Below are 25,470 nucleotides of genomic sequence, written 5' to 3' on the forward strand. Positions count from 1 at the left end.
GTTTCTGATTCCCCACTCTCATTAATTAATACAGTATTTCAACAATGTAATTGGAAATTTATATCACGAAAACGCAAAATGTCTATTAGCTACTATTATGCAATTACCCTAATCATCAACCTTAGTGCTTTTATTAATTTCTCAGACTAAATCAGTTATGGATCATGGTGAAAAATCAGTCAACAAACTAATTGAACTTTAAAACATAACTGTTCTCAAGGTACTTACAATAACATGACAGTTTAAATAATAGCAGAGAATTTCAAGACAAATTAATTTAATGGTTAGTCATCACATGGTATAAAGAGTGGGAGAGGCCCTGGAAGCCAGTTTGCTAAATTAAAATTTTAATAGAAAGCCTTTCACAACCCAAAATGGTACTCCATCTAGAGCAAGAGAGAAACAAAGGCAAAAATATGAGGACGCATTTTGAAAAGAAACATTTGAAAAAAGACTCTATGCTTTTTTAATTTACTTGGAAAACTCTCCTCAGAAAAAAAAAAATTCTATTTGTAATTGGGAATCCCAGACAACAAACATATGTATAGTACTAATTCTGTTTAGGTGACTGATTGTCATTATCTCTGGCATGCTCTCATGAATACATAGGGCTTATGGGTGAGGAATGGATTAGAATGGACCCTGAGATTCTCAAAGGAATAAATACCACATTAAAAGTCCATGCTGCTGCTACCCCTTAGTGATTGAAAAGTTCTGGGCTAATCAGCAATGCCCTCACTAGCACTGACCTACCTATCTTTATTGCTTACAGCATCATGTCCTATCTCAAACTCTCTTAAGCATTAACAGATGTACTTTATGTCTGAAGTCATTCTGTTTTCCAGAAATTTCTATGATATCAAGATTCTAACAACAAAGAGTGTTCTCTACCCAGGGATCACACTAGGAAATACTGTCCCCATGTAGCATTTATTTTGAAACTGATTCATGGTTTGGTTATTGCTATAGAGAAGTATTCAAATGCACACACTCATACACAAATAATCTACCATGCATTTATTATTTAAGGACATTGGCTTCTTCATGCTTGCACAGCATTCTTCCTCCAAAGTTAACAAAAAGATTTTCACATATTTTATCTTAAAATGTTTTGGTACTTTTTTAGGTTTAATTTCAGAATCAACTGGGATTTATTTTACTGTATGGTGAGAAAAAAAGAAATCTAACTTTTTAAATTGAATGGCGAATTAATTGTTTTAAACATTAAAGAAACCATCCCTTACCACTATTTTGAAATGCCACTCTTAACATACATCTACACAGCAGGTCTATTTCTAACATCTATATAATAAAAAGCCAGTGGCCATAACGACCAAAATGAACAAACAAATGGTCACAAGGAAGTGCATGGAGCACCTCTCAGTCCCTCCCCTGTGGCCCACAGGCTCCTATCATGGCAAGGCTGGTGGCCAGCAGGTGGGCGGGAGGGTGCGAGGTGGGCGCTGCAAGAGAGGCAAGGGCCTGATCCGCAGCTGCTGCGGAGACTGCGGATCAGGCCCAGAGATAGGCCCAGAAAGAGAGACAGTTGTCAGTGGGGCCGTTCTGGATTTCCCAGAAGAGCCAATGGCTGTCTAGGAGGTGGAGCTTTTGATACTGACGGGTATAGAAACCGACCAATCAGAACCAAATCTGGGTGAAGTGTGAGGAGCCAATAGCTGTCTAGGAGGCAGAGCTTTTGACACTGACTGGCATAGAAGCTGACCAATCAGAACCTAATCTGGGTGAACTGTGAAGGCAGAACCTAAGGTGGGGGCTGAGGAGGGGTTGAAGGGCAACAGCTGTTTGGTGTAAGGTGTAAGAAAGCAGTTCAATTTTTTTTTTTAAATATATTTTATTGATTTTTTACAGAGAGGAAGGGAGAGGGACAGAGAGCCAGAAACATCGATGAGAGAGAAACATCGACCAGCTGCCTCCTGCACATCTCCCACTGGGGATGTGCCCGCAACCCAGGTACATGCCCTTGACCGGAATCGAACCCGGGACCCCTCAGTCCGCAGGCCGACGCTCTATCCACTGAGCCAAACCGGTCTTGGCGGTTCAATTTTTTAATAACCAGTTTGGCAGGATAGTGCATATGGCTGGCTATCAGTTCTGATATAGGGGTTATGTATTTTTGTCTGATAAAGGCAACTCCTCCTGCTGAAAAATGCCCCCCCCCCTTTAAGCAATCCTATCCTACATAATCTAATAAAAGGATAATATGCTAATTAGACCACGTCAACCGGCCACATTCCGGATGTCCTACTTCCTTCCAGACAAAGGCATGGTGGTGGGGGCCAAGGCAGAAGCAGTTGGGGGCAAGATCTGGCTGGCAGGGGAGGGCAGTTGGGGGTGAACTGGCCTGTAGGGGAGGGCAGTGGGGGGACCAGGCCTGCAGAAGAGGGCAGTTGTGGACGACCAGGCCTGCAGGGGAGGGCAGTTGGGAGTGTCCAGGACTGTAGCGGAAGGCAGTTGGGGGCAACCAGGCTGGCAGGGGAGGGCTGTTGGGGGCATTAGGCAGGCAGGCAGGTGAGTGGTTAGGAGCCAGTGGTCCTGGATTGCGAGAGGGATGTCCGACTGCCGGTTCAGACCTGATCCCTAAACGGGTAGTCAGACATCTCCCAAGGGGTCCAAGATTGGAGAGGGTGCAAGCTGGGCTGAGGGACAATTCTTCCCCCTCGCCCCCATGCACTAATTTCGTGCACTGGGACTCTAGTCACTAATAAGTATTTTAGTTTTAGAGTACTTTTTGTCATCATTTTAAAATAGTATAAACATCACTCTTGTGCCCACTTTATTCTTTAGAATCAATCTGTTCAATTTCCCTCACCTTTCAACCAACCCCACCAAATACACATACATACACATACACACACACACCACCGTGATTCTGATTAGCTGCCACTGATCAATTGATTTTAGAATTAAAAAATTAAGACTATGAATTTTCTACAACCCATACTTATGAATGTATAATATTATTATGGTTGTTTACTGATTTTCCTCTGAGGTCTGATTTGTCATCCATCTTTGTAATTATGAAATCTTTGAGCACTGTTTCTAATTTATTCTTAATTTTTCCAACTAAATCTAAGTTATAAGTTATATTATAACTTGACAGCTAGAACAGATAATAATAGTGTGAACCACGAGCACTGTACTTTAAAATATTACATAGGTTTTATATATTTTGTTTGTTTGCTTATTAGGTTCAAATTTGCTTATTTATGAATCTGTAAAGAAAATCAAACCTAATTATGTTATTCAAATTCTTCATATCCCTACCATTTTGGGTCTACCTAATATGATAACTTTTGAAAATATGTATTAGCATCACCATGTGGATATGGTTTTGTTAAATTTTCTTTCTCCTTACAAGAGTTTGGGAATGATATGTTTTGTGCTATGTTGTTTGATGTATAAAAGGCCCTAACTGTTAGAATGTTACCAAATGACATTATATATCAATATAAACACCTTTTCTTTTTTCCCCCATGCAGGGCATCCATGCTAAAAAATTTTCAGAACTCATATGGCATGTCTTACTTTTACTGTGTTAGTACTGTCTGGTAGAATTCAACTTATTTCTTTACTAGAGGCCCGGTGCACAAAAATTTGTGCACTTGGGGGGGTGGGGTCCCTAAGCCCAGCCTGTACCCTCTTGCTGTCTGGGACCCCTCAGGAAATGACCACCTGCTGGCTTAGGCCTGCTCCCCAGGGGATTAGGCCTAAACTGGCAATCAGACATCCCACTGGCAGCCCGGCAGCCCTCGGGGGATGTCCACTTGCCAGCGGGGACGCGAGCAGGCCTAAACTTCAGTCGGACATCCTTAGCGCTGCTGAGGAGGCAGGCGAGGCTCCCACCACCACCGCTGTACTGGCAGCCATCAGCCTGGCTTGTGGCTGAGCAGAGCTCCTCCCATGTGAGAGCACCCTGACCACCAGGGGGCAGTTTCTGCATTGAGCGTCTGGCCCCTAGTGGTCAGTGTGTGTCATAGTGACCAGTCATCCCAGTCCTTCTGCTGTTAGGGTCAGTTTGCATATTACCCTTTTACTATATAGGATAGAGGCCTGGTGCATGGGTGGGAGCCGGCTTGTTTGCCCTGAAGGGTGTCCCGGATCAGGGTGGGGGTCCCGCTTGGGTACCTGGCCTTTCTGGGTGAGGGGATGATAGCTGTTTGCAGCCCCTTCAGAATGGGGGTCCCTTCTGGGGTGCCTGGCCAGTCTGGGTGAGGGGCTGAGGGCCGTTTTCAGGCTGGCGGGTGACTGAAGCTCCAAACCTCTCCTTTTTTTCTTTTTTTTTATTCTAGGATTTATTTACCTTCTATGCCTGTCACTGGAGCTGAGAGCCGGCTTTAGCTCTGAGACTCATCTCCAGCTCTGAGACCTTGGCTGCTGAAAGCAGGTATCAGGGTTTGTTTGGGTTCTATAATTGTAACACTGCTGCGGTCCTACTCGCTCCAGTTCTGAAGGCTGAAAGCAGGTTTCCGGGGATTGTTTAGCTTCTATAATTGCAACATAGTTGCTTAGAGTGCAAACTCAGAGGCCGGCAGCGGCAGGCGGGGAACCTTGGCTTCCTCTATCACTGGAGCAAGCAAGCCTCCTGTTCACTTCAGTTGCCTGGCTGCCGGCCGCCATCTTAGTTGGCATTTAATTTGCATATCTTGCTGATTAGCCAATGGGAAGGGTAGCAAAGTTACAGTTAATTACCATGTTTCTCTATTATTAGATAGGATTTCAAGTCTGTATCTATTAGGATTTGTTTTCTAACAGAACACAACTAGATTTGCATTTTAATCCATGTTGGGAATACTTACTTTTATTAAGTTACCCCTTTATAATAGGCTAATATCATTTATACTAAAATACCTCTGTATTTAGCCTAATGACTGACATTTTATTTTTCCTGATTATGATACATTTTTATTGTGCTTTTAGTCCTCCCTATTTTTTCTGTGTCTGACTCAAGTTTTGTTTTGTTTTTGTTTTTTTCACTTTGTAGCCACTTATAGCATTTCACAACTCATGAAGTTCTTCACATATATGTCAAACTACCAGACTCACCAACTTTTGGTCTCTCTTATGCAGTTAAAAAGACAAAGCTCTTACCGTTTCTTTTGGAATCTGCATCTGGCTTGGCTCTGCATTCTAGAAGAATTGAAGAAAAACATAAATACAGACTGACCAAAGCCATCTTTAACACAAAGGGACACAAGGTTTACTTGAAAGGAAATTATACTGGTTTTTAAAATCCACAAAATAAATAGAGTGTGATTATATTTTGGACGATGTATTACTCTGTCTTCCAAACTTTCACTGGGATGCTTATGTTATCTTGTGTGGGTGTGTGTTTTATGTTTTTCTAGATGTATGTTTTTAATTGCTCATTCACAGTACATCATCAATTTAGTAGAGAAAGAAAATCAAATCTCACCAAACAGCTCTTCTATTCATAGCACTATTTCTAATTTATTTTTAATTTTTTTAACTAAAGATGAGTTATGTTATATGATAACTTGATAGCTAGATCAGATAATAACAGTGTGAACCAAAAGTATTATACTTTAAAATATAACATATGTTTTAAATGTGATTTATTTCATATATTATAGAGTAGCTTTAATTACACAGTTACAAGGTTAATTTAAAATCTACATATTGAGAAAAGTATTTCATTGTAGACACAGAATTTATACACAGACACCCCAAACCAAGGAAGAGTTTGGGCATTGGATTAAAAGATCATTTTAAATGCACCCTTTAAGTTTTCAGAATTTTATTCTTCTAAATCTTGACAAGCAGATGCAACATTAGTAACAGACTGACGGCTTACTGGCTCACTCCTTAATGAAACGCTCAAAGGCAATAAATTAAATAACCAAGAAAAAAAACGTAGGTAGCAGAAGGGGAAAACAGAAGCATGTAATATCAAAATTGGACAAGAAGAACCTCAATAACCTTAAGCTGACTGTATGTTGGCACTAACTCTAGAAAGGCTGCTTAAGAGTGTGTGCAAGCTTTGGCAATCTAATAATGCTATTACCCAAACTCACATACTGAGTAAGAATTAAAGCTTCATCAAATCATATCTAAATCTTAGTTTTGCTTTAAATGCAAATTTACAACTTAATAAAGACATCTCCAGATTTAGGATCAGGTGGCATTTTAAGCACAAAATTAGATAACAGTGTGGGGGAAAGAGTAATGCATTAAACATTTTAAAATAGAAATTTTTCCAAAACCTACTTAAAACAAAAGTGCTCACTTTTCAGTTTTATTAAAACTGAAATTTCCACAAAATCATAAAAAAATTTGGATCTGTTAGTAACCATGAGATGGGACATTTTTATAACTAAAATTTATCTGACTTATAATAAAAGGGACATTTTATTCACCATGGCACATCCATACTTGAAGTATTAGCTTAAGACCATGGTCGGCAAACCACGGCTCGCGAGCCACATGCAGCTCTTTGGCACCTTGAGTGTGGCTCTTCCACAAAATACCACGTGCAGGCATGCATGTACAGTGCAACTGAAACTTCGTGACCCATGCGCAGAAGTCGGTATTCTATGGAAGAGCCGGTATTTTGTGGAAGAGCCAGTATTTTGTGGTAATATGAATTATTTTTTAGACAAAGCTATAAAGCTATCTGAAAGAGATGTCAAATGTTGTAAAATGACCCAGCTAGAATATTTAAAATACCATTTGTACATGAAGTAAAACAATTTTCACCACATCAAAAGTAAAGGTGATTCCTCCAATTATGTTGTTTTTATATATAAGTAAACTTTGCCCTTATTGCAGAAAAACACTTAGAACTATGTTAACTTAATATACATATTTCCTTTTCACCAATACTACATAAACACTCTTATTTAATATTTAGATGTGTTGATATATGCATAAAAACTGAAACAGTTTGCAAAAAAAGTTTTTTCATTTGATTTATGTTATTTGCCATAATGTTTATGTTAGTAACTAATGGTCATGGGGCTTACTGACACTCAAGTCTTTTTATTTTCAATAACAATATTTTAAAGGTATTCCTTTTCTTACAAGAAGCAAGCATCTTTATTTGCTTCCATGGAAATCTGAAATCTGAAGGTTTGTCATAGGTAGTAGAGAACACAGCAAACTTTCAACAAGAGCCTTTGAAGTGACAGTAATGAAATAATCAACATCTCTGTATTCAATCAGGCCATCAGAAATTATTCAGTAATAAGCATTTGCTGTCCTAGAAAATATCCCTGCAATCTGATTTTTAAATAACCCTACACTCAACATTGTAGATATCTATTTCCAGACCTGAAGAAATTTGAGAAAAGAATGCCTGTAAGGCTGAAAGACATATAAAATATAAAAACTACTAGGAAAATATCCCAATAAACATTGGTCGTCAGGTAGGTAGCCCAGACCAACCCTGGCTCATGTGCATCAGAAATCTTTCACGTGCTCTAAATTTACACACCAGTTCCCTTGGGTGGAAGGCATCTTCTTGGCGAAAGACCAGAAGGCTCACTGTCCCTTCCATCTTGGTGCTTCTCAACAGGGAAACAACTTCCTCTTGGGATTTGCCTGCTAAATCTACTCCATTTACCTAAAACAAACAAAAAGTTTTCAGCTGCAATCCTGTGCAAACAGATAACAGAAGAAAAGACACACATTGTAGAACTGATCATATCTGCTATAAAACATAACTCATTTCATGGTAAAATTCTGCATAATCTGATAACCACCAGGCTGTTGTGCTAATAAAGAAATGCAGATCAGGTTTCTAGAAGTGAGACATGAAGTAGTAAATCTTTCAGTGCTTATCAAAAAATCAAAAGCTACAGCCACCAGAGCATTAACAAGTAATAAACAAATTATATAACATGTCAAGTTAACACAAAACTTCCTGGCTGTGAACTGAGATATCTTGGTGGCCTGTGTAGCATAGGTTTTCTTATACCAAAATAAAAGTTGTATCTTTTATAGGGGGCAGTAAAAACACACTCAAAAATATTTTGAGCAAAAATATTTTAACTTTCAATGTAATTCTACTAACAACTATGAAGATAAACTTTTTCATCCCTAAAAGGCTAACATTAAAGAAGAATCTCCACAAAATAATCCTGGAGATAATTTTGGAGGAATAGCAACATTTCACCTCAATATTCTTCAATGTTTTAAGAAAATTCTACCAAAACAAAAAGATTTAAAACAGCCAAGTCCTGAGAATTACATCATTTTTATTTTGTAGGAAGTATAATAACATTATCAGAAAGCACTATGTATTTAACAGAAATGAGAGTGGAATTTTGCTTTTTAAAAGTACTATATCTCTGCCCTAACCAGTTTGGCTCAGTGGATAGAGCGTCGGCCTACAGACTGAAGGGTCCCAGGTTCGATTCCGGTAAAGGGCATGTACCTTGGCTGCGGGCACATCCCCAGTAGGGGGTGAGCAGGAGGCAGCCAATCGATGTTTCTAATGCTCTATCCCTCTCCCTCCTTTCTGTAAAAAATCAATAAAATTTATTTTAAAAAAAATAAAAGTACTATATCTCATTTTCTTACACAAAAATAGTATTTTGTCCAAGCCAATTAAGTATATTATTTAAATTGTAATACCGAAATCTTCCTGTTATTAGACTATGTTTTGGAACCTTTCCCCTCTATTAAAAACCATCTTACCTGTATATAGTTCAATATACTACTAAGGGATTGCAAGAAATAGATAAGTAATAATAGGTTAAAAGGAAGCAAAAAATTTCTAAGTAATAAAAACATCTTTGATAATTTTTCTATATGCTTCCAGATATCCAGATACTCATAAAAACCCACAGAATTACTGATATTGTATAGATACTAAACAATTAGATTTAAAACATGTGAAATGTAGTTTCAATTTTAAGAGAATGCTAATAGCTATAAAAAATAAAACCTAACTCAGAAAAAATACAGGTTGCAGGCCTTCCCATTGCTAAAAATAAAAAAAAATAAAAAAATAGTCTTTGTAATGTGGAAACAGTAGAGCAATTATGTGATGAAAGAGAGACTCAAAAATCAAATAAGGACCTTTAGAAAGAAAGAAGGTTACACAGGGACAAATTCAGGGAGAGGAAGAGGTCTGGGAAAGAAGGACAGATAATTTTTTTTTTTTTTGGACTTAGAGGCAAAGATTCAAGTCCCAGCTGAGATTCTTACTAAATAAAACAATCTACAAATACAGACTAAAAATAATATTCTAGTTGACCCTTGAACAACATGGGTTTAAACTACACAGAGCCACTTACAGACAGATATTTTTTTCAATAAATAAGTACAGTACTATAACTGTATTTTCAATTCCTTATGATTTTCCCAATAACATTTTATTTTGTCTAGCTTACTTTATTGTAAGAATACAGTATATAATGCATATAATGTTAAATATGTGTTAATCAACTGTTTATGCTATTGGTAAGGCTCTGAACAACAGTAGAATACCAGTAGGTGAGTTTATGGGGAATCAAAAGTTATACTCATTGGTTATAAAATGGACACAGACAGTAGAAGGGTGAGGGCATGTGCTGGGGGGTGGGACAATGGGGAAAAAGAAGACATATGTAATACTTCAAACAATAAGAAATTTAAATTAAAAAAGAAGTTATACTCAGATTTTCGACTGCGTTGTTCAGTGATCAATTCTACACAATTTATATACCAAGGACAAGTGGTCCCTTTTATAAACAACACCTTAAATATAATTTGTACTCAAACCTTTCCTTTTATTTAGCCTCTTCTATCAATGTCTGTTTAAAATATAGTGTCATGTGAATGAGAAAAAAAGAATAAGAGCTTAAGATTTAAGTAATCTAGGTACAAAATGTAGGCATGAAAAAAAATCAAGAAATGTTTAGGACAGTTAAATATGGAGAGTTCAAATGACCGAGTGATTCCTCTTCTGACACTTTACCCAAAGAAACCCAAAACACTGATTTGAAAGAATATATGCATCCCTATGTACACTGCAGCATTATTTAAGAGCCAAGAATTGGAAGTAGCCCCCAAAACCCATCAGTAGATGAGTGTATAAAAAATATCTGTGGTACATTTACACAATGGAATACTACTCTGCTGTAAAAAGGAAGAAAATGTTATCCTTTGTGAAAACATTGATGAACCTAGAGAGCACTATGCTAAGTGAAATAAGCCAGTCAGTGAAAGACAAGTACCATGTGATTTCACTCATATGTGGCATTTAATGAGCAAACTAAATTGCCAAGAAAAATAGAAACAGAATCACAGAGAGCAAGCAGACAGCTCTAGTAAGAGGGAGGAGCGGGGAGAGGGACTGAAAAAAAAAAATAAGAGAGAACTCATGGACATGGACAACAGTGTGGTGATTGCAGGGGTGAAGGGGGATGGATGGGTAGAGGTGGTAGAGGGCATACAGGGGATATAAGATCATAGAAAAATAAAATAAAATTTAAAAATGTATGAAAATACAGGAAAAGGGGTAATATGCCAGGTAAAAATGTTAACATTAGAATTTGAATACTATTTAATATCTGCTGCTAAGAATACAGAGTATGTTTTCTGAAGAAAATACTAAGAAAAAATGGCTAATAAAGTATACTTTTACTCACTATTTATCCCCTTTATTTCCATATGCACAAACATTCACATAAACAGAAATTCTGTATATTTATGGAAGTCAAAGATATTTCCAAAGACCAATGTGAACCGAAACTCATAAGGCATAGAAAGGAAAATTTGAAAACTGTTTTTGTCTTCTGACATTTGATTTTTATGTCTCAATTTATTTTCCATGCTGCCATTTAATAACTTCCAGTTCCTCTCATTAAAATATACCATTTCATTTACTTCAACTGTCTCTGTTCTGATTACAAAGTAGACAGCATTTCTATATTGCCAGACATAAATGTAAAGCTATCTAGAATATAACCTCACAGGCATTGTACTTATATAATATCAAAATGTTGTGGTACCTCATAAAACAAATGTCTGGGTTACTAAAACTTGAGTACACTAAACAAAAAAGGTATTTCTTATCAAATAACATGGGACAATGTAGAAGTAAAGCATAAATGCATTGTTTCGTGATGCATACTTCTGCTAAAATATAAGTTTTATATTTTATAAAAATATTTTAAAAAAATAACTTCTAAGAGTTATGGAACTTCTGACTTGGAAGCCTCTCACCTCTACCAGGCGGTCTCCTGCCTTCAGTCTCCCATCTTGGATGGCAGCCCCCCTGGGGAGGATGTTTTTCACATAAATGGGAGCTGAGCCACCTATTGTTACATCTCTGGAAGTGATGCTGAATCCCAAGCCTTCTGTACCTAAATATATAGCAGAAAATGAAAGGAAAAAATATGAGATGTGTCAAAGTTTACAAGTATATTATACATTTAAAATAATTGTTATTATTCTCTATACCAACTTAACGTTTTATAACTTTCACAGTGCCTACATGTCTTCTAGTATTTTAAAAGTTGCAACAGATTTTTCAAAATAGACTAAAATCTGAAAGGTTTAAATGCTTTATATATAAAAATTCATTATTTTGAGAAAAAATTGGAATCTATCTAAAGACTGACTAAAGATAATATACATATATAGAAATATGGTTGCTGAAAGTTATTAAATTGGTCTAAACCTTTGATTATGAAAATAAACTTAATTTCTTTATAATACAAAACAAAATTTCTGTTAAAATACACAGTACCTCCAATAGCAAGTATTATTGTGGAATAATGGTATCTAGATTTGACAAGTAGGAAGTGGAGAGGAAGAGAAATGTTCAGGGAGATAAAAAAAAAATAAATAAAGACAACTTTTTTGAGATACAGATAACAGAATCTCCCCAAACTATAATTAGTCACAGCAATTTGCCAACAGAATGAAACCCATTATAATTGCCTAGTTCTCTTCTAACTCACCTAAATCTGACCATGTACATTTGAAAAAAACAACCGATAAGGCAAAAATACCCAGTAAAGAATGATCACAGATCATAGATGGCAGGTCTGAAAATCAACATCATATTTAAAGGTGCTAAACTTAATGAGGCATTTAAAAATTACTATTCTGGTTTGTATGATTGAAATTCAAAGTCACTTGGCAGCTTTCTTGACAGGCACTCTTAAAAGCTCAATACAGTGTAGAAGGTGGTTATATGTCACCAGAACCAACATGCAATAAGCCAGAATAAGCCTAGAAAAAAATGTGAAGATAAAAAATTTCTTAATGAATTCAAGAACTTTTGTAATATTTTAATAATGATTAATTTCTACTAGAAGTTTTTAAAAAGTTACTTAAGATATTAGGTTGCATTTCAGTTAAAATGATATTCGAACACATACTTGCTCATTTCAGAATGAATAAGAGATGTGTAAAGGCGAAAAATTTATAACATTCATTCATTTGATTCAGCACTCAGTATAAAACTATGAGGAACAAAATATATTCTATAAGTAAACAAACAAATATGGGCAAATAAATATGAATGAAAAAGTGAGTTAAAGAAACATAAAGTAGAAATGAAGAAAATATCAAATAATTATACCTGCATCAAAAACTACTGTAAATATTTTCAAGTTCAAACAAAGCATTCATTTACTGCAAATCTAAAGTCACTTTAATATGGCTGGCCTATTCATTTCTTTTTTTTTTTTTAAATATTTTATTGATTTTTTACAGAGAGGAAGGGAGAGAGATAGAGAGTTAGAAACATCGATGAGAGAGAAACATCGATCAGCTGCCTCCTGCACATCTCCTACTGGGGATGTGCCCGCAACCTAGGTACATGCCCTTGACCGGAATTGAACCTGGGACCTTTTAGTCCGCAGGCCGACGCTCTATCCACTGAGCCAAACCGGTTAAGTCTTCTGTGCTGAAGACTTGAAGGGCACATTGTCTATATGAAATTTTCCTAATTATTCTGCTGGGACTTTTCCATATGTCTCCGTGCTGTCATGAAACTCTAATGACTTACAATAACATTTATTAAGAAAAAATTCTAAATTATTCTCCTTTGCAATATTAATTTATATGAATTACAAAGGCTGACTGAACCTTAATACTACTAAAATATTAGCAATAACCTCTAAATCTGTAAGCTAAAGGTTCAACCAATGGCCTTTAAAAGAAAGATAAATAGATATCAACTTTCATTTAGCAAAGCCAACAAAATATTTTGCGCTGACTGAAACAGATTACTGATCTTCCCTTCTGACTTTATTAAAAAGCTAATTTCTACAAAAGGGCGGGGTATTTGAGAATGCCAAAATGGCAATAAATATTAAGAAATCATAATTATGGAAGCAAGTACATAGGGGCTACTCTATTTTATGATATTATATGGCATAGTTCCAAAATTATGACAAAGAATTATAATGAAGGCTTCTTTTTTTTAAGTACTTAAAACTGATCTCAGTTTATGAAGAGCTTCTGTCAAAGCATGTCAGGTCACTTAGAAGTGAACTTAAAGTTTAACACTGACATACCCTAAGTCTTTTATGTACTTTTTTAAGATGTTAAAAGTGCCCTAGCTGATTTGTCCCAGTGGACAGAGTGTCCCACTATGGACCGAAGGTTCCCGGGTTCAATTCTGGTAAAGGGCACTTACTTGGGTTGGGAGCTCCTCCCCAGCAAGGGCCCTGGTCAGGGCGCGTGCAGGAGGCAACAAATCAATGTGTTTCTCCCACATAGATATTTCTCTCTGTCTTTCCCTGTCTCTTGCACTCTCTCTAAAAATCAATGGAAAATATCTTCCAGGGAGGATTAAAAAATAAATAAATTAATTAAAATGTTAAATGTAACATAGTTGGTAAAAAACATCTATTAACTACAATGAAAACTTGTTCAACTATCATGAAATTATTATTTAAATAGATGTATTTAGTATTAATCAAAGACAATCAGCATTCTTCACTGTTATTCACAGTAAACTATTTTTATGTAAAATATTTGTAAGTATTGGCAGGAACCCACAGGCAGTTTGAACATTTTATCATGGATTCTCACAGCAAATTAAAATCATGGTAGATCTATAAAGCTCTATAATATTTAGATTACTCAAGATCAGCAAAATATTTAAAAGAGAATCATTGTTTCTATTTTTCTTATGTTGATTGAGCACATTCTTTGTAAATTAGCTTGTATAAAATGTAATCATAGCTTTTAAAATGCTATTAAAATAAAAGTTTATTCAAAAAATGATTTTATTTACAAAGTTCATATATCATGAATTGCTAAAATATAAGAATTGTATCCAAAACTGTAATTAACTAAGTAAATATGCCTGTATCAGTGTAAAAAGGTAAAGATATTTGTGAACTAATAGCTATATGACAATGACCAGGTAAAATGTTTATCCTTTGTTGAGAGATCCCAAGCAGAATTTTATCTTTTTTACAACTCTATTTGTGTTTCTTTCTTTTTTTTTTAAATATATTTTATTGATTTTTTTTACAGAAGGAAGGGAGAGGGATAAAGAGTTAGAAACATCAACGAGAGAGAAACATCGATCAGCTGCCTCTTGCACACCCCCTACTGGGGATGTGCCCGCAACCAAGGTACATGCCCTTGACCTGAATCAAACCTGGGACCCTTCAGTCTACAGGCCGACGCTCTATCCACTGAGCCAAACTGGTTAGGACTGCTTAAAAATTAGGGCCTGTCATTTTAGTAGAGCAACAGGAAGAAAGAGGATCTGCCATTTCTCATTTAGGAATTAACAGAGCTTAAAGGGGTTTATGCTGATATGATTCTGTGTTTGTAATGGGTTTCAAAAGTGGAGTAAAGTTGTCAGTTCCTAATCATGTCAACTAAGTAGTTGGAGCTTAAAAGTCAATAACGAGAAATAAGAAATCTGTGGTTCACATGAACCTCAATGAAAGAACATGACTTAGAAAGTAACAAGGAATCTCAGAGCTTACAAGCTTGTAAACCTTACCCCACATAGAAAGAAAAATTGTCTAAATGTCAAGATATGGAATGTTCTAGTAGGAAACTAATGCCAGCAGCAGGCAGGTGATGTGAGGTAATCGCTCAACTTTCTGTTGGGTTCATTTCCATCTAACTACTGGAATTGGTTGGGCTCATAAAAAGAAAAATATCTATATAAATAAAAGGCTAATATGCAAAGTGTCCCCTCGAGAGTTCGACCAGGAGTTCAATCGCTCACTATGCTGACCACCAGGGGGCAGTGCATAATGAAGGAAGTCCCCAGCCGACAACCAGCAGCTAGCAGCCAGGGAAGGGAGGCCCTGGCCGGTAGCCGGAAGGCCCCAATTGGCCCTGATTGCCAGCCAGGCCTAGGGACCCTACCCGTGAACGATTTTCATGCACCGGGCCTCTAGTTTTTACAATAACACCATTTTGAAAGACAATTTAAAAACATATCAAAATGATCAGCTAAAATTGATCAGTGATAGCAAAAGTATATTTCAATGCCTGGAGAGGACAGTAATTGGTAATCAGAAATTCTAGCATATGCTTTAAGTCATGTATCCTGTACACAAGGATCCATAGTCTATAGGACGGGGATACTTAAAGAAATAAGTTGATATAAGGTATATGTAATAAAGAATTAGCAAGGCCCATTATAATCCTCCTGTCTCCTTAAGAAACAGAAGCAGTATAATATCCTGGAAAATTGGACTAGTTTCTCTTCATTCTACTGCAAGCCATTAAACAGTGTCAGAGGAATCAATCACTTCCAATAACCCAAATGGTAGCATTGAAATGGGAGGACCTTTCTAAAATCCTCATCAAGTGGAATGATCAAAACAGTCAAATCCTCACTACTGTTTTGGGTTTGAATGTAACATCCTGAAATTATTTTCCTTCATTGTTAAAAATTTTACTGCAGTAGTAACTGCTACCTTCATATGAAACTTATTTTTTAAAACCTTATTCTCTGATCATTTCAATTTTTATATAACCAAATTCATCTGAAAAGAATAAAAATACATTGTAAATACTTTTTTAAAAAAGTCATTACATTACTTCTTTCACATAATGGAATAAAACATAGGGTGTTTTGGGTTAGTCGGTTTAGTTTTAGAATAAATTCCATCAAACAAAAACAAGGTTTGTACCTTTCTTAAGCTGGATATTCAGCCTCTTGCCAATTTTTTTGGTGTTATAACCACTGCTTACACTTGTTCCAAATACACCTTGTGGTGCTGGGGCTGGAGCTGCCGGTGGCTTTCCAGAGGGCTGTGTACTCTGAGGTAGTCGTGGGTGCGAGTCCATCTGTTCGGCCTGGTGGGTCAGTCTGGGTACTCTCTGTGGTGCCTGAAGCCCTGCACTGTTCACACTCCTATTATCAATATACTGGCTATCAGGGCTGAAGCGGCCTGAATAGTCATTGTTCTTCTCACTTTGGGAGAGTTGTTCATACTGTTCTTTATTTGCTGCAGGAACCACATGGAACCAAATGATGGGTGTACGCATGGCCTGTCGAAACATATGCTGTGCTCTGGGTTTGAGAATGAATGGAAAATTAGCAAATTAAGACTTGCAGACTAGAAGATATTATGAGCTTAATTAAGTATACAAATTAAGCAACAAGAAATGATACACTTTGTTGAGACTGAAAACCGAAATTCTGATATCCCATTTATCAATCATGTTTGCAAGCTCTGATAGAAGCATAACTGTTTCTCCAAACTTAAATTTCTCATTCTCTAAATAAAAAGGAGAATATTATCATAACTACAGATAAAATACTGTGCTCTAAACTATAAATCATTAAATAATAGTTTAAAGTACAATGGCGGTATTATAATTTCAATATTAATAGAAATTAAATACAACCTCCTCTCTACAACCTCCAATACCACTTTAAAAAAATTATAGCCCAGCTGGTATTGCTCAGTGGTTGTGGGTGGACCTATGAACCAGGAAGTCATTGTTTGATTCCCAGTCAGGGCACATGCTCAGGTTGCAGGTTCAATTCCCAGTGTGGGGCATGAAGGAGGCAGCCAATCAATGATTCTCATCACTAATCTTTCTTTCTTCCTCTCCTTCCCTTCCCCTTCCCCTTCCCTTTCCCTTTCCCTTTCCCCTTCCCCTTCCCCTTCCCCTTCCTTCCCTTCCCTTCCCTTCCCTCCCCTCCCCCTCCCCCTCCCCTTCCTCCTTTCCTTTCCTTTCCTTTCCTTTCCTTTCCTTTCCTTTCCTTTCTTCCTTCTTTCCTTCCTTCCTTCCTTCCTTCCTTCCTTCCTTCCTTCCTTCCTTCCTTCCTTCCCTCCTCCCCCCTCTCTCCCCTTTCTCTCTAAAATCAATAAAAATATATTAAAAAAAAAAACAGAAAAAAATTTATAAATTATTTCCTTACAGGGAACCATTCGAGGTTTTAAAGAAATGTACTTAGAAATATACTTAGAAAACAATAGAAAGCACATTATGTATCAGCAAAATTAATTCAAGTCTGTGTGTACAAAAATCCTAAGAACAATACAGTCTCAATGACTCAGAATGTTAGGAGTCACTGGCCCAGTGCTACTCCATGACCAGTCCGGGAATTGCACTGCCTCATACTGATTGCCCAGTTCTTATTTCTGCTCACTCTTGCCTTATTTTATAAAAACTGAACAACTTTATTTTTGTATTTGAAAAAAGGACACATGAATCAGGATAAAGAAAATCTGGACAAACCATTCACTGTGGTTCAAAGGAGCTCTGATTATTTGTCCTGAGAAACATTATATGAGACAAAGTTGGACATGTGAGTTACAGTATAAAACAAACTGGTATCCTGGTAAATTTTCCAAAAGGTGAGAGTAGCAAAACTGTAAAGCCTAAATTGGGGCCATAATATTTTAAGAAGCACTCTACCAGTCAGAGGGCATTTTACATTTTTTAAATATATTTTTATTGATTTCAGAGATGAAGGGAGAGGAAGAGAGAGATAGAAACATCAAGGATAAGAGAGAATCACCAATTGGCTGCCTCCTACATGCCCCCCACTGGGGAACAAGTCCACAACCCAGGCATGTGCCCTTGACCTGAATCAAACCTGGGACCCATTCAGTCTGCAGGCCAATGCTCTATCCACTGAGCCAAACTGCCAGGGCCAGAGGACATTTTAAAATACAGTCTGATGCTGAAACCGGTTTGGCTCAGTGGATAGAGCGTCGGCTTGTGGACTGAAAGGTCCCAGGTTCGATTCCGGTCAAGGGCATGTACCTGGGTTGCGGGCACATCCCCAGTAGGAGGTGTGCAGGAGGCAGCTGATCGATGTTTCTCTCTCATCGATGTTTCTAACTCTCTATCTCTCTCCCTTCCTCTCTGTAAAAAATCAATAAAATATATTTTTTAAAATACAGTCTGATGGTAGTAATTAGCTCCAATTTAATTAAATGTTTAAAAGCAACATAAAGCAGAAAATACTACTCTCTAGTATAAAGACAGAGATCCCAGATGTGGTGTGGAAAGCATTTTGATGACTGCACTCCATCATGCCTAAAACATGGAAGCACAGCAGTGTCTCCAGCACACACTTACTGTTCAAATCTTCTGTTTCGAAGGTCGCCATCATTAATCCTGACAATGCAATCATTCTCATGAAAAAGGTTTTCTTGTTCAGCTTTACCACCTTTCTCCAATCGTTTTACTAATAACCCCAGGGTTCTGGAACATTAAGAATGCAAATCATTACATACGTAATATTTTGACCATGTACAATGTCCCACTGCTTTAATGCTGGTATTATATTTATAGAGACTTCCTAATAAAGGGGCATATTAAATTGCTATTATAAAACAACACCGCAGAAAAAGTAAAATAGTATAAATGATGTGTAAAAAGGAATAATTTCAAAAAATATAACAAAACATTTCTGTTTTGTTAGTATTGTGTTTCTGGAACAAGAACTATATACCAATACTTCTCTCTATGCTTAAAAATGCTTCAAACAGAGCTAGCCTGATGGCTCAGTGGATAAGGCAGTGTGGATCATGGATGAGCATGCATTTGTGCATAGGTTTGTCAGTTTTCTGTTTTCCGCCACCTGGTATACTGCTAATGGCAACCTCCATCATACCATGAAAGTAAAGGTAGGGAGGAAACACTACCTGAGCACTTGGTACATTTGAGAAGCAAAACAGGAAAGAATTAAAAATAGAAGACATTCCATCCTGGCATCTGAATTTGATCTGACCTAATATTCTGAATTTTAAAACTTGTTAAATCTCCCTAAAGTAACTTGTTGCCATTATTCCCATTTGAAGAAAACCAGTAACAGGTTCAAATAATGCCACACACTCATCTCTTCAATATATACTCAAACATCAGGTTGAAAGAAAAGCCTGAATAAACTTTTAGAGACCAATCTGAAGGGGAAATAGTAAAAATTACTGGTGTACATGGCCTAGAACAGTAACTATTTGACTGACAAGGAAGGACAGTATTCACTCCCCAGAGCAAACAGCAGAACTTTATAGGATCACAGAATAAGGTGACCTAATTTTTACTTAGTTCTAATGCTGTGACTTACTTGATGGTTAGCATAAATTCTATATCACAATCATGTTAACATTTTTATTAACTTATTTTTGGCCTGTCCAAAGTTTGTGTTTTCTTTCATAATCATAACATTTAGAGAAAAAATGCCCATATTGATAATACAATTTAGAATCCTGCATAAATTAAAGTTGAAGACACCATCATTCCCAATGACATATATATATATATATATATATATATATATATATATATATATAAGTTGAAGACACCATCATTCCCAATAGCATATATATATATATATATATATATATAAATAATATATATATATGTTTTTTTCCAATAGCATACAATTTGTAGTACCCTACATATCTTTCCAGTAGACCTATTCCCAAATAGTTTCTTTTTTTACAGTAAGTGCTGTTATCTGTACTGTGGCCATTCATCTTACTCCTCTGTTATTGGTACTGACAGACACATTTTCTTTCTATAAGCTCCTAGAAGATGGAGAAGATGGGATTCAATAATATAAGCTCAAGCACTTAGCTAGTAGTAAATGATAAGTGACTGGAATGAGTGGGTGACTGAGTGTAGCTGAGGCAAACAGCTTCATATTTCTAATTAGCTTTTTGCAAAATAAAATACAAGTGAAATGAAACGGAAACTCAGATCCTTTCTTTCATGAAGGTATCATTTATACCAAATATATAATTGAACTGAAATAAATTAAATTGCAGCAAAGGCCCTTTTTCAATTATTTTGCCATTTAATCTTGTTTCTTTCATGAACATTTACAGTCATCATTTAACTTCATTCTAATTTTTATTATTAAATATAGTAAAGAAGCAATGTGTTTCACTAGGCCAAGTCTACCAACTAGCAAGAATAACAAGAGGAGATAACATTTAAATTGCCTATTTCAATTTTACCATTTGAGGATTAGCATCTACTAGTGTAAGAGTCTAAAAATTTAGTGAGTGATGTAAGCAATTTTTAGTTGCTTATTACCATATATTGGAAATAAGTCAATATAAAAATTCCCTGAGCTCAAGGTAAGAATAAAGTATACTGGTATAGCTGCATGAGCAACTTAACAGTCTTAGTCTGTATTTGCTGGGTATGAAAGAGATTTCATAATATGCCACACCAATGATGAAGTTATTGTTAAAATATCATCATACCCACAGTCTACCTCCCTATGCTTCTCTATTGTTTAAGTTGTTTCTATGTCCAATGGAACAGTATTCTAGAAGAGGAGTCAAGTTAAGATATCTCTATGATTCTGTTGAATGGGACAAAATAATTTGAGAAATCATATTAAATCTCAGTTACTGATAATAGTGGAACAGGTAAAAGACATTTAGCTACTTTACCATCAAAGGAAAAGGTGACTCAACCATATACAGACCATCTTGACATAATCGCAAATGTGGTGCCACACCTGCTGCTACAAGCTACTTGTACAGACTGAGACTACTTAAAAAAAAAAATACAGCAGTGGCCAGGGGGCTCACTTGGTTGAAGTGTTGTCCCATAAGGTTGCAGGGTCCATTCCTAGTCAGGACATTAACCCAGGATGCAGGTTTAATCCCAGGACAGGGAACATGCAGGAGGCAACTGACTGATGTTTCTCTCACATCAATGTTTATCCCTCTCACTCTCTCTCCCTTCCTTTCTCCCTAAATATCAATATAAACATATCCTCAGCTGAGGATTAAAAAACAAAACAAAACAAAGCAGAAAACTAAACAAAACATGGTTTCTGCAGTAAAAATACAGGCTACCAAGAGTCGCTCCATTAGTTTTTAATTGGTGAAATCATAATTACAGCATTTCTTCAGCCTAAACTGAGTAATAATGTTTTCATATATTCTCAAATAGTTTGTGTATTTTAAAAGATTTCACAGAATATTTTTAGAAAAAAAAATATAGACGTTTAACAGAAATTACTTAGCAGTTAACTAACACTGATAATTTATGTTTATAAATTTATCTCTAATAGTATTAATTCAGTATTTATGACAGTTTAAAATAATATAACTTGGAAATCTATAATTTAACTCTATAGGTAGCATCAATATTTTTCAGATGAACAGGTGTATGGATTTATATTCATTTAAATAATTATTTTTCTTTTAAAATTTACTTTTTCTTTCTGGGAATCACTCTAGATGATAATCTAAAGTAAAAAGGCATGGCATTCTTCATTTACGGCCAAATGCATCAATAATCCTTGAAAGGGCGAGGGCTACGCCCTCCATCTTATCCCGGATCCTCCATTTTTGGGCAGCAGCCTTAGCCATGTGCTTGGCAAGGAGCTTCTTCCCGGAAGCCCAAGCCTCTGCTAGCCACACCAGGGATTTCTTTAAACTAACCAATGACAATCAAGGGATGTGCACGCCATAGATATGACCACATCCTGTGTAACAAGACACCGACTTGCGCCCGGCCAATCGGCAGGGCCCACAGTCCTCTCTCCTCCCCTTACTCCAACCCCCCTATTAAACCCCTCTTCCCACAGGGGCTCGGGCGCTCTCTTGGCTGCTTGCCGCTACTCCGGCGTGTGTGGCTAACGGGGAGCCCAAGCTAGCTTGAATAAAAACTCTCTGCTTTTGCATCGGACTCGGCTGGCTCCCTGGTGGTCTATTGGGGATCCTGAAATCTGGGCATAACAATCCTAACAGAAATTAAAAAATAAACCACAAAGAACAAAACTACAAATAATAAATAAACTACCACACTTACATAAAATATAACTGAGGTTTACTAAATGAGGCTTTAAAATTCAACTTTGTTAAAATAGTCACAAAATATCAGAATCCTATTTCTCAGCAGATAAGAGATAAGAGAAAGGATGGGTGGGGGTAGTCAACAGAGGAAGATTGTCACTCTGAGTGACATGGCAAGTAATCAGGGAATGAAAGAACAGACTGAATTAAGAAGTTAGTAGCCTGCTGATTTCTAAGTACTTGACCACACTATTAGAATCATTCTCTCAAAAAGAATGGATTCACTTAAAAGTAAAGTAGCACAATCTGCAAAAATTATCTCATTAGCTTCACTAGGTGAAAATGGTTACAAAACAATGGGAATGAACTATCAAAAAAACTTCACAAGAAAATTAAACTGATAACATAACAGCTAGACTGAGAATGAAAAGTACCCTCTGAAGGGAAATCAACAGGAAGTAATAACAGATGCTTCCATCTTCCTGAAAATTTGTGTGTGCAAGCAGGCATATTTCTATTCCTCCCACATTCAATCTAAAGGTATCTCAAGTAGTATATATAATTAAAAACAATTAAAGTATATATTTTGTAAATTCAACCAGGAACTAGAACTTGACCTGAAGTAATAAAGAATTGACTACCTCTGGTATTGTGGTCCCTGTAACACTTTTAGTAAAGAAAATAACTCAAGGTAATAAACATTTTGGCATCTCAATATGCTGGAACAGAGAATAGTTTTTCACCTTAGCAATTACCAGGATTCCTCATTAGGAGCAACCATTTCCATAAGAAGAAACCACTTTGCAAAAAAATAAGAGACAGAGAGGGAAATGAGGAACTGGTCAAACTTTGTTTGGGGGAAATAGTCCAGGAACAGAAACAACCACCCAGATGGAAAGAAGACTCAGTGTACTGGTTACTGGAACAGCAGAATTATGAAGATGTGGCCACAGGGTTCCAGGGTATGTGATACAAAACCTCCTTGCCCTCCCATATGAATCTAATGTAAACCCAACATGGCACATGCTTTTTGAGCAAATAAATATTTTTTTCTTATAAATCTGAAACATCCAGAAAAACACCTCTCTTCTACTGTTCCTTATACCTTATTCAAAATTGTGTGTATGTGTGTGTGTGTTGCGGGAGCTAGGGGGGGAGAGACCGAGGGGGGAAAATACTACATCCACTGTGTGTGTGTGTGTGTGTGTGTGTGTGTGTGTGTGTGTGTGTGTCAGGGGGAATATTATATCCACAAATCTCACTTCTGAATAAACTTCTTTTAAAAAATGCTAATGAAATAGGAATTTTTTAGGGGTGAAATACGCAGGTTTAGGGTTAGGGTTAGGTCTATATTTAAAAAATAAAGAAGGAGGGCCTCACATGTCCTATGTGAGGTTTGACCTTTGAGCTCAGAGTTGCTATACTGACCAAGTCAAAGGGGAATAGTGGCCAATCAGAGGGGATATTGAGGCACAAAAAACTGCATGCAACCAGGAAAAAAGAAACTCAGTGGGACTCTTTCCCCGTCCCCACGTGGGAGTCTGTGCTGTAAGATTCATTCTCGCTCCCCACATGGGAGTCTGTACTTCTTCAATAAATTTCCACTTTTGCTATACCATCTTCTATTTGAGATTTCATTCTTTGACTCTGACAAAGAATCTGGGGAAGCCATCCTGCCCGGGGGAACACTTCATGTTCCAGTCCAAAAATCCCATATCATAATGGTGCAACCCTCTTCACGTTGAACTGTGAGTATACCCACAGATTCTGTCCCTTTTTTGTCCCATGTATGATCTTGAGCCTGATGGATGCCTGCCAGCCACTTAAACTTGGCTGTCATCTAAAAAGTGGGCATTTCTCTCTCTCTTTCACTGCTCCTTTCTGGATATATTCTCCAGGGCCAAAACCACAGCGGGCATGAGTCAGTCAAGTAAAAGCCACTAGGGCGACTGCCACTAAAAGAAAAAATCTCCCTAGTCAGGATAAACTGGTGCCAGGTCAGATTAGCATTAGGCTGCCACCAGTCTGAAGACAAAGCCCGGCCATAGGCTGAATGAGTGAATGGGTCCCTTCCAAAGCTCCAAAGAACCAAAGAGGCAAATTCCTCCCCTGGGTTCAAGAATCTCGAATGTCTTTAAGTGAGTAAACGACCTCGCAGGGGCGCTGGGAGAAAGGTCTCCATGGCGTGAAGGCAGCCTCATAGAGACAACACCTGTAATTAAACTCTGACCCGTCCAGGGGATGCATACAAGGGTTGGTCACCCAGCATCCTGGGTCCTCGCAGCTGTCTAGACACCAGGAGAGAAACTCAGACATGTTTCCAAAAACATCATATTTCTGAACCACTACATATGTCCACTCCTCTGGCCCAGATCCCAAGCAGGTTTTATTGAAGAATCATCTGCCTTTTTCTTCTGCTCTCTATCTCAGTCAGGTCAAATAGCATCTAGCCAAGACCACTGCCTCCTCGGTCCAGATCCCACTAAGCTTAACTCCTCAGTCTCCATTTGTGCAGGCCTCTCTAGTAAGGGTCCTAAGAGAAGACTTTTAGGCGAGAGTTAACATAAGCAGGGGCAGCCAACTGTTTTCCACTCCTGGCATATGAGTATGGCCCTAAGATCAGGGGTGGGCAAACTTTTTGACTCGAGGGCCACAATGGGTTCTTAAACTGGACCGGAGGGCTGGAACAAAAGCATGGATGAATTGTTTGTGTGAACTAATATAAATTCAAAGTAAACATCATTACATGAAAGGGTACGGTCTTTTTTTTTATTTTTTTTCGTTTTATTCATTTCAAACGGGCCGAATCCGGCCCGCAGACCGTAGTTTGCCCACGGCTGCCCTAGATCTTCCCATCAGGCGTAAAAGAAGTTAATCACAGCCCTTAACCACTTCTGCCACCACCCTTGTAGAAGTTTTAGCCTTTCAGAGAATTCAGCATTATAGCCAGACACAACTGTTAAAGTAGCCCATTAATTACTAGGTTGCTTGTCTCTTGCCTTTATTGTGATCCTGTAAAAAGGGCACCCACTCTCGGGAGTGTTATTAAAAGTCTCATTTTCACCATGTTTTTGTTTCCTGGTCTGTCATTTGAAATTTGAATAGGTAAGCCATTTCTCACAATTTGGGGATGCGTCCGAGACTTCTGTACGCATGAAGAGGGAAAGGCTGGTTTAAGGGGAGACCCACACCACCCAACTTTGGATGTCCTCTTGGCCTAAGCCCCATCTCTTCACAGATGCTACAGAAAAGGCCCGAGACTGTTTGTCTTTGGAAGATG

At 37.3% G+C, this 25,470-nt stretch overlaps 1 protein-coding gene across 7 annotated transcripts in view; it reads right to left on the bottom strand.

The window, feature by feature from the left end:
• The window catches only part of PARD3 (par-3 family cell polarity regulator), an 823,338-nt gene that overhangs the window by 338,536 nt on the left and 459,332 nt on the right, over positions 1–25,470 (bottom strand). For all 7 annotated transcript variants that reach the window (XM_081109711.1, XM_081109709.1, XM_081109710.1 and 4 more), the window contains exons 8-12: positions 18,505–18,630; positions 16,095–16,477; positions 11,191–11,330; positions 7,472–7,600; positions 5,110–5,148 (exon numbers count right to left, since the gene is read on the bottom strand). In XM_081109711.1, coding sequence (XP_080965837.1) covers positions 5,110–5,148; positions 7,472–7,600; positions 11,191–11,330; positions 16,095–16,477; positions 18,505–18,630 — 817 coding nt within the window. The remainder of the gene's footprint in view (positions 1–5,109; positions 5,149–7,471; positions 7,601–11,190; positions 11,331–16,094; positions 16,478–18,504; positions 18,631–25,470) is intronic.

This window comes from Myotis nattereri (genome assembly GCF_964212035.1).
Source record: "Myotis nattereri genome assembly, chromosome: 1".
NCBI classification, from domain to species: Eukaryota; Metazoa; Chordata; class Mammalia; order Chiroptera; family Vespertilionidae; genus Myotis; species Myotis nattereri.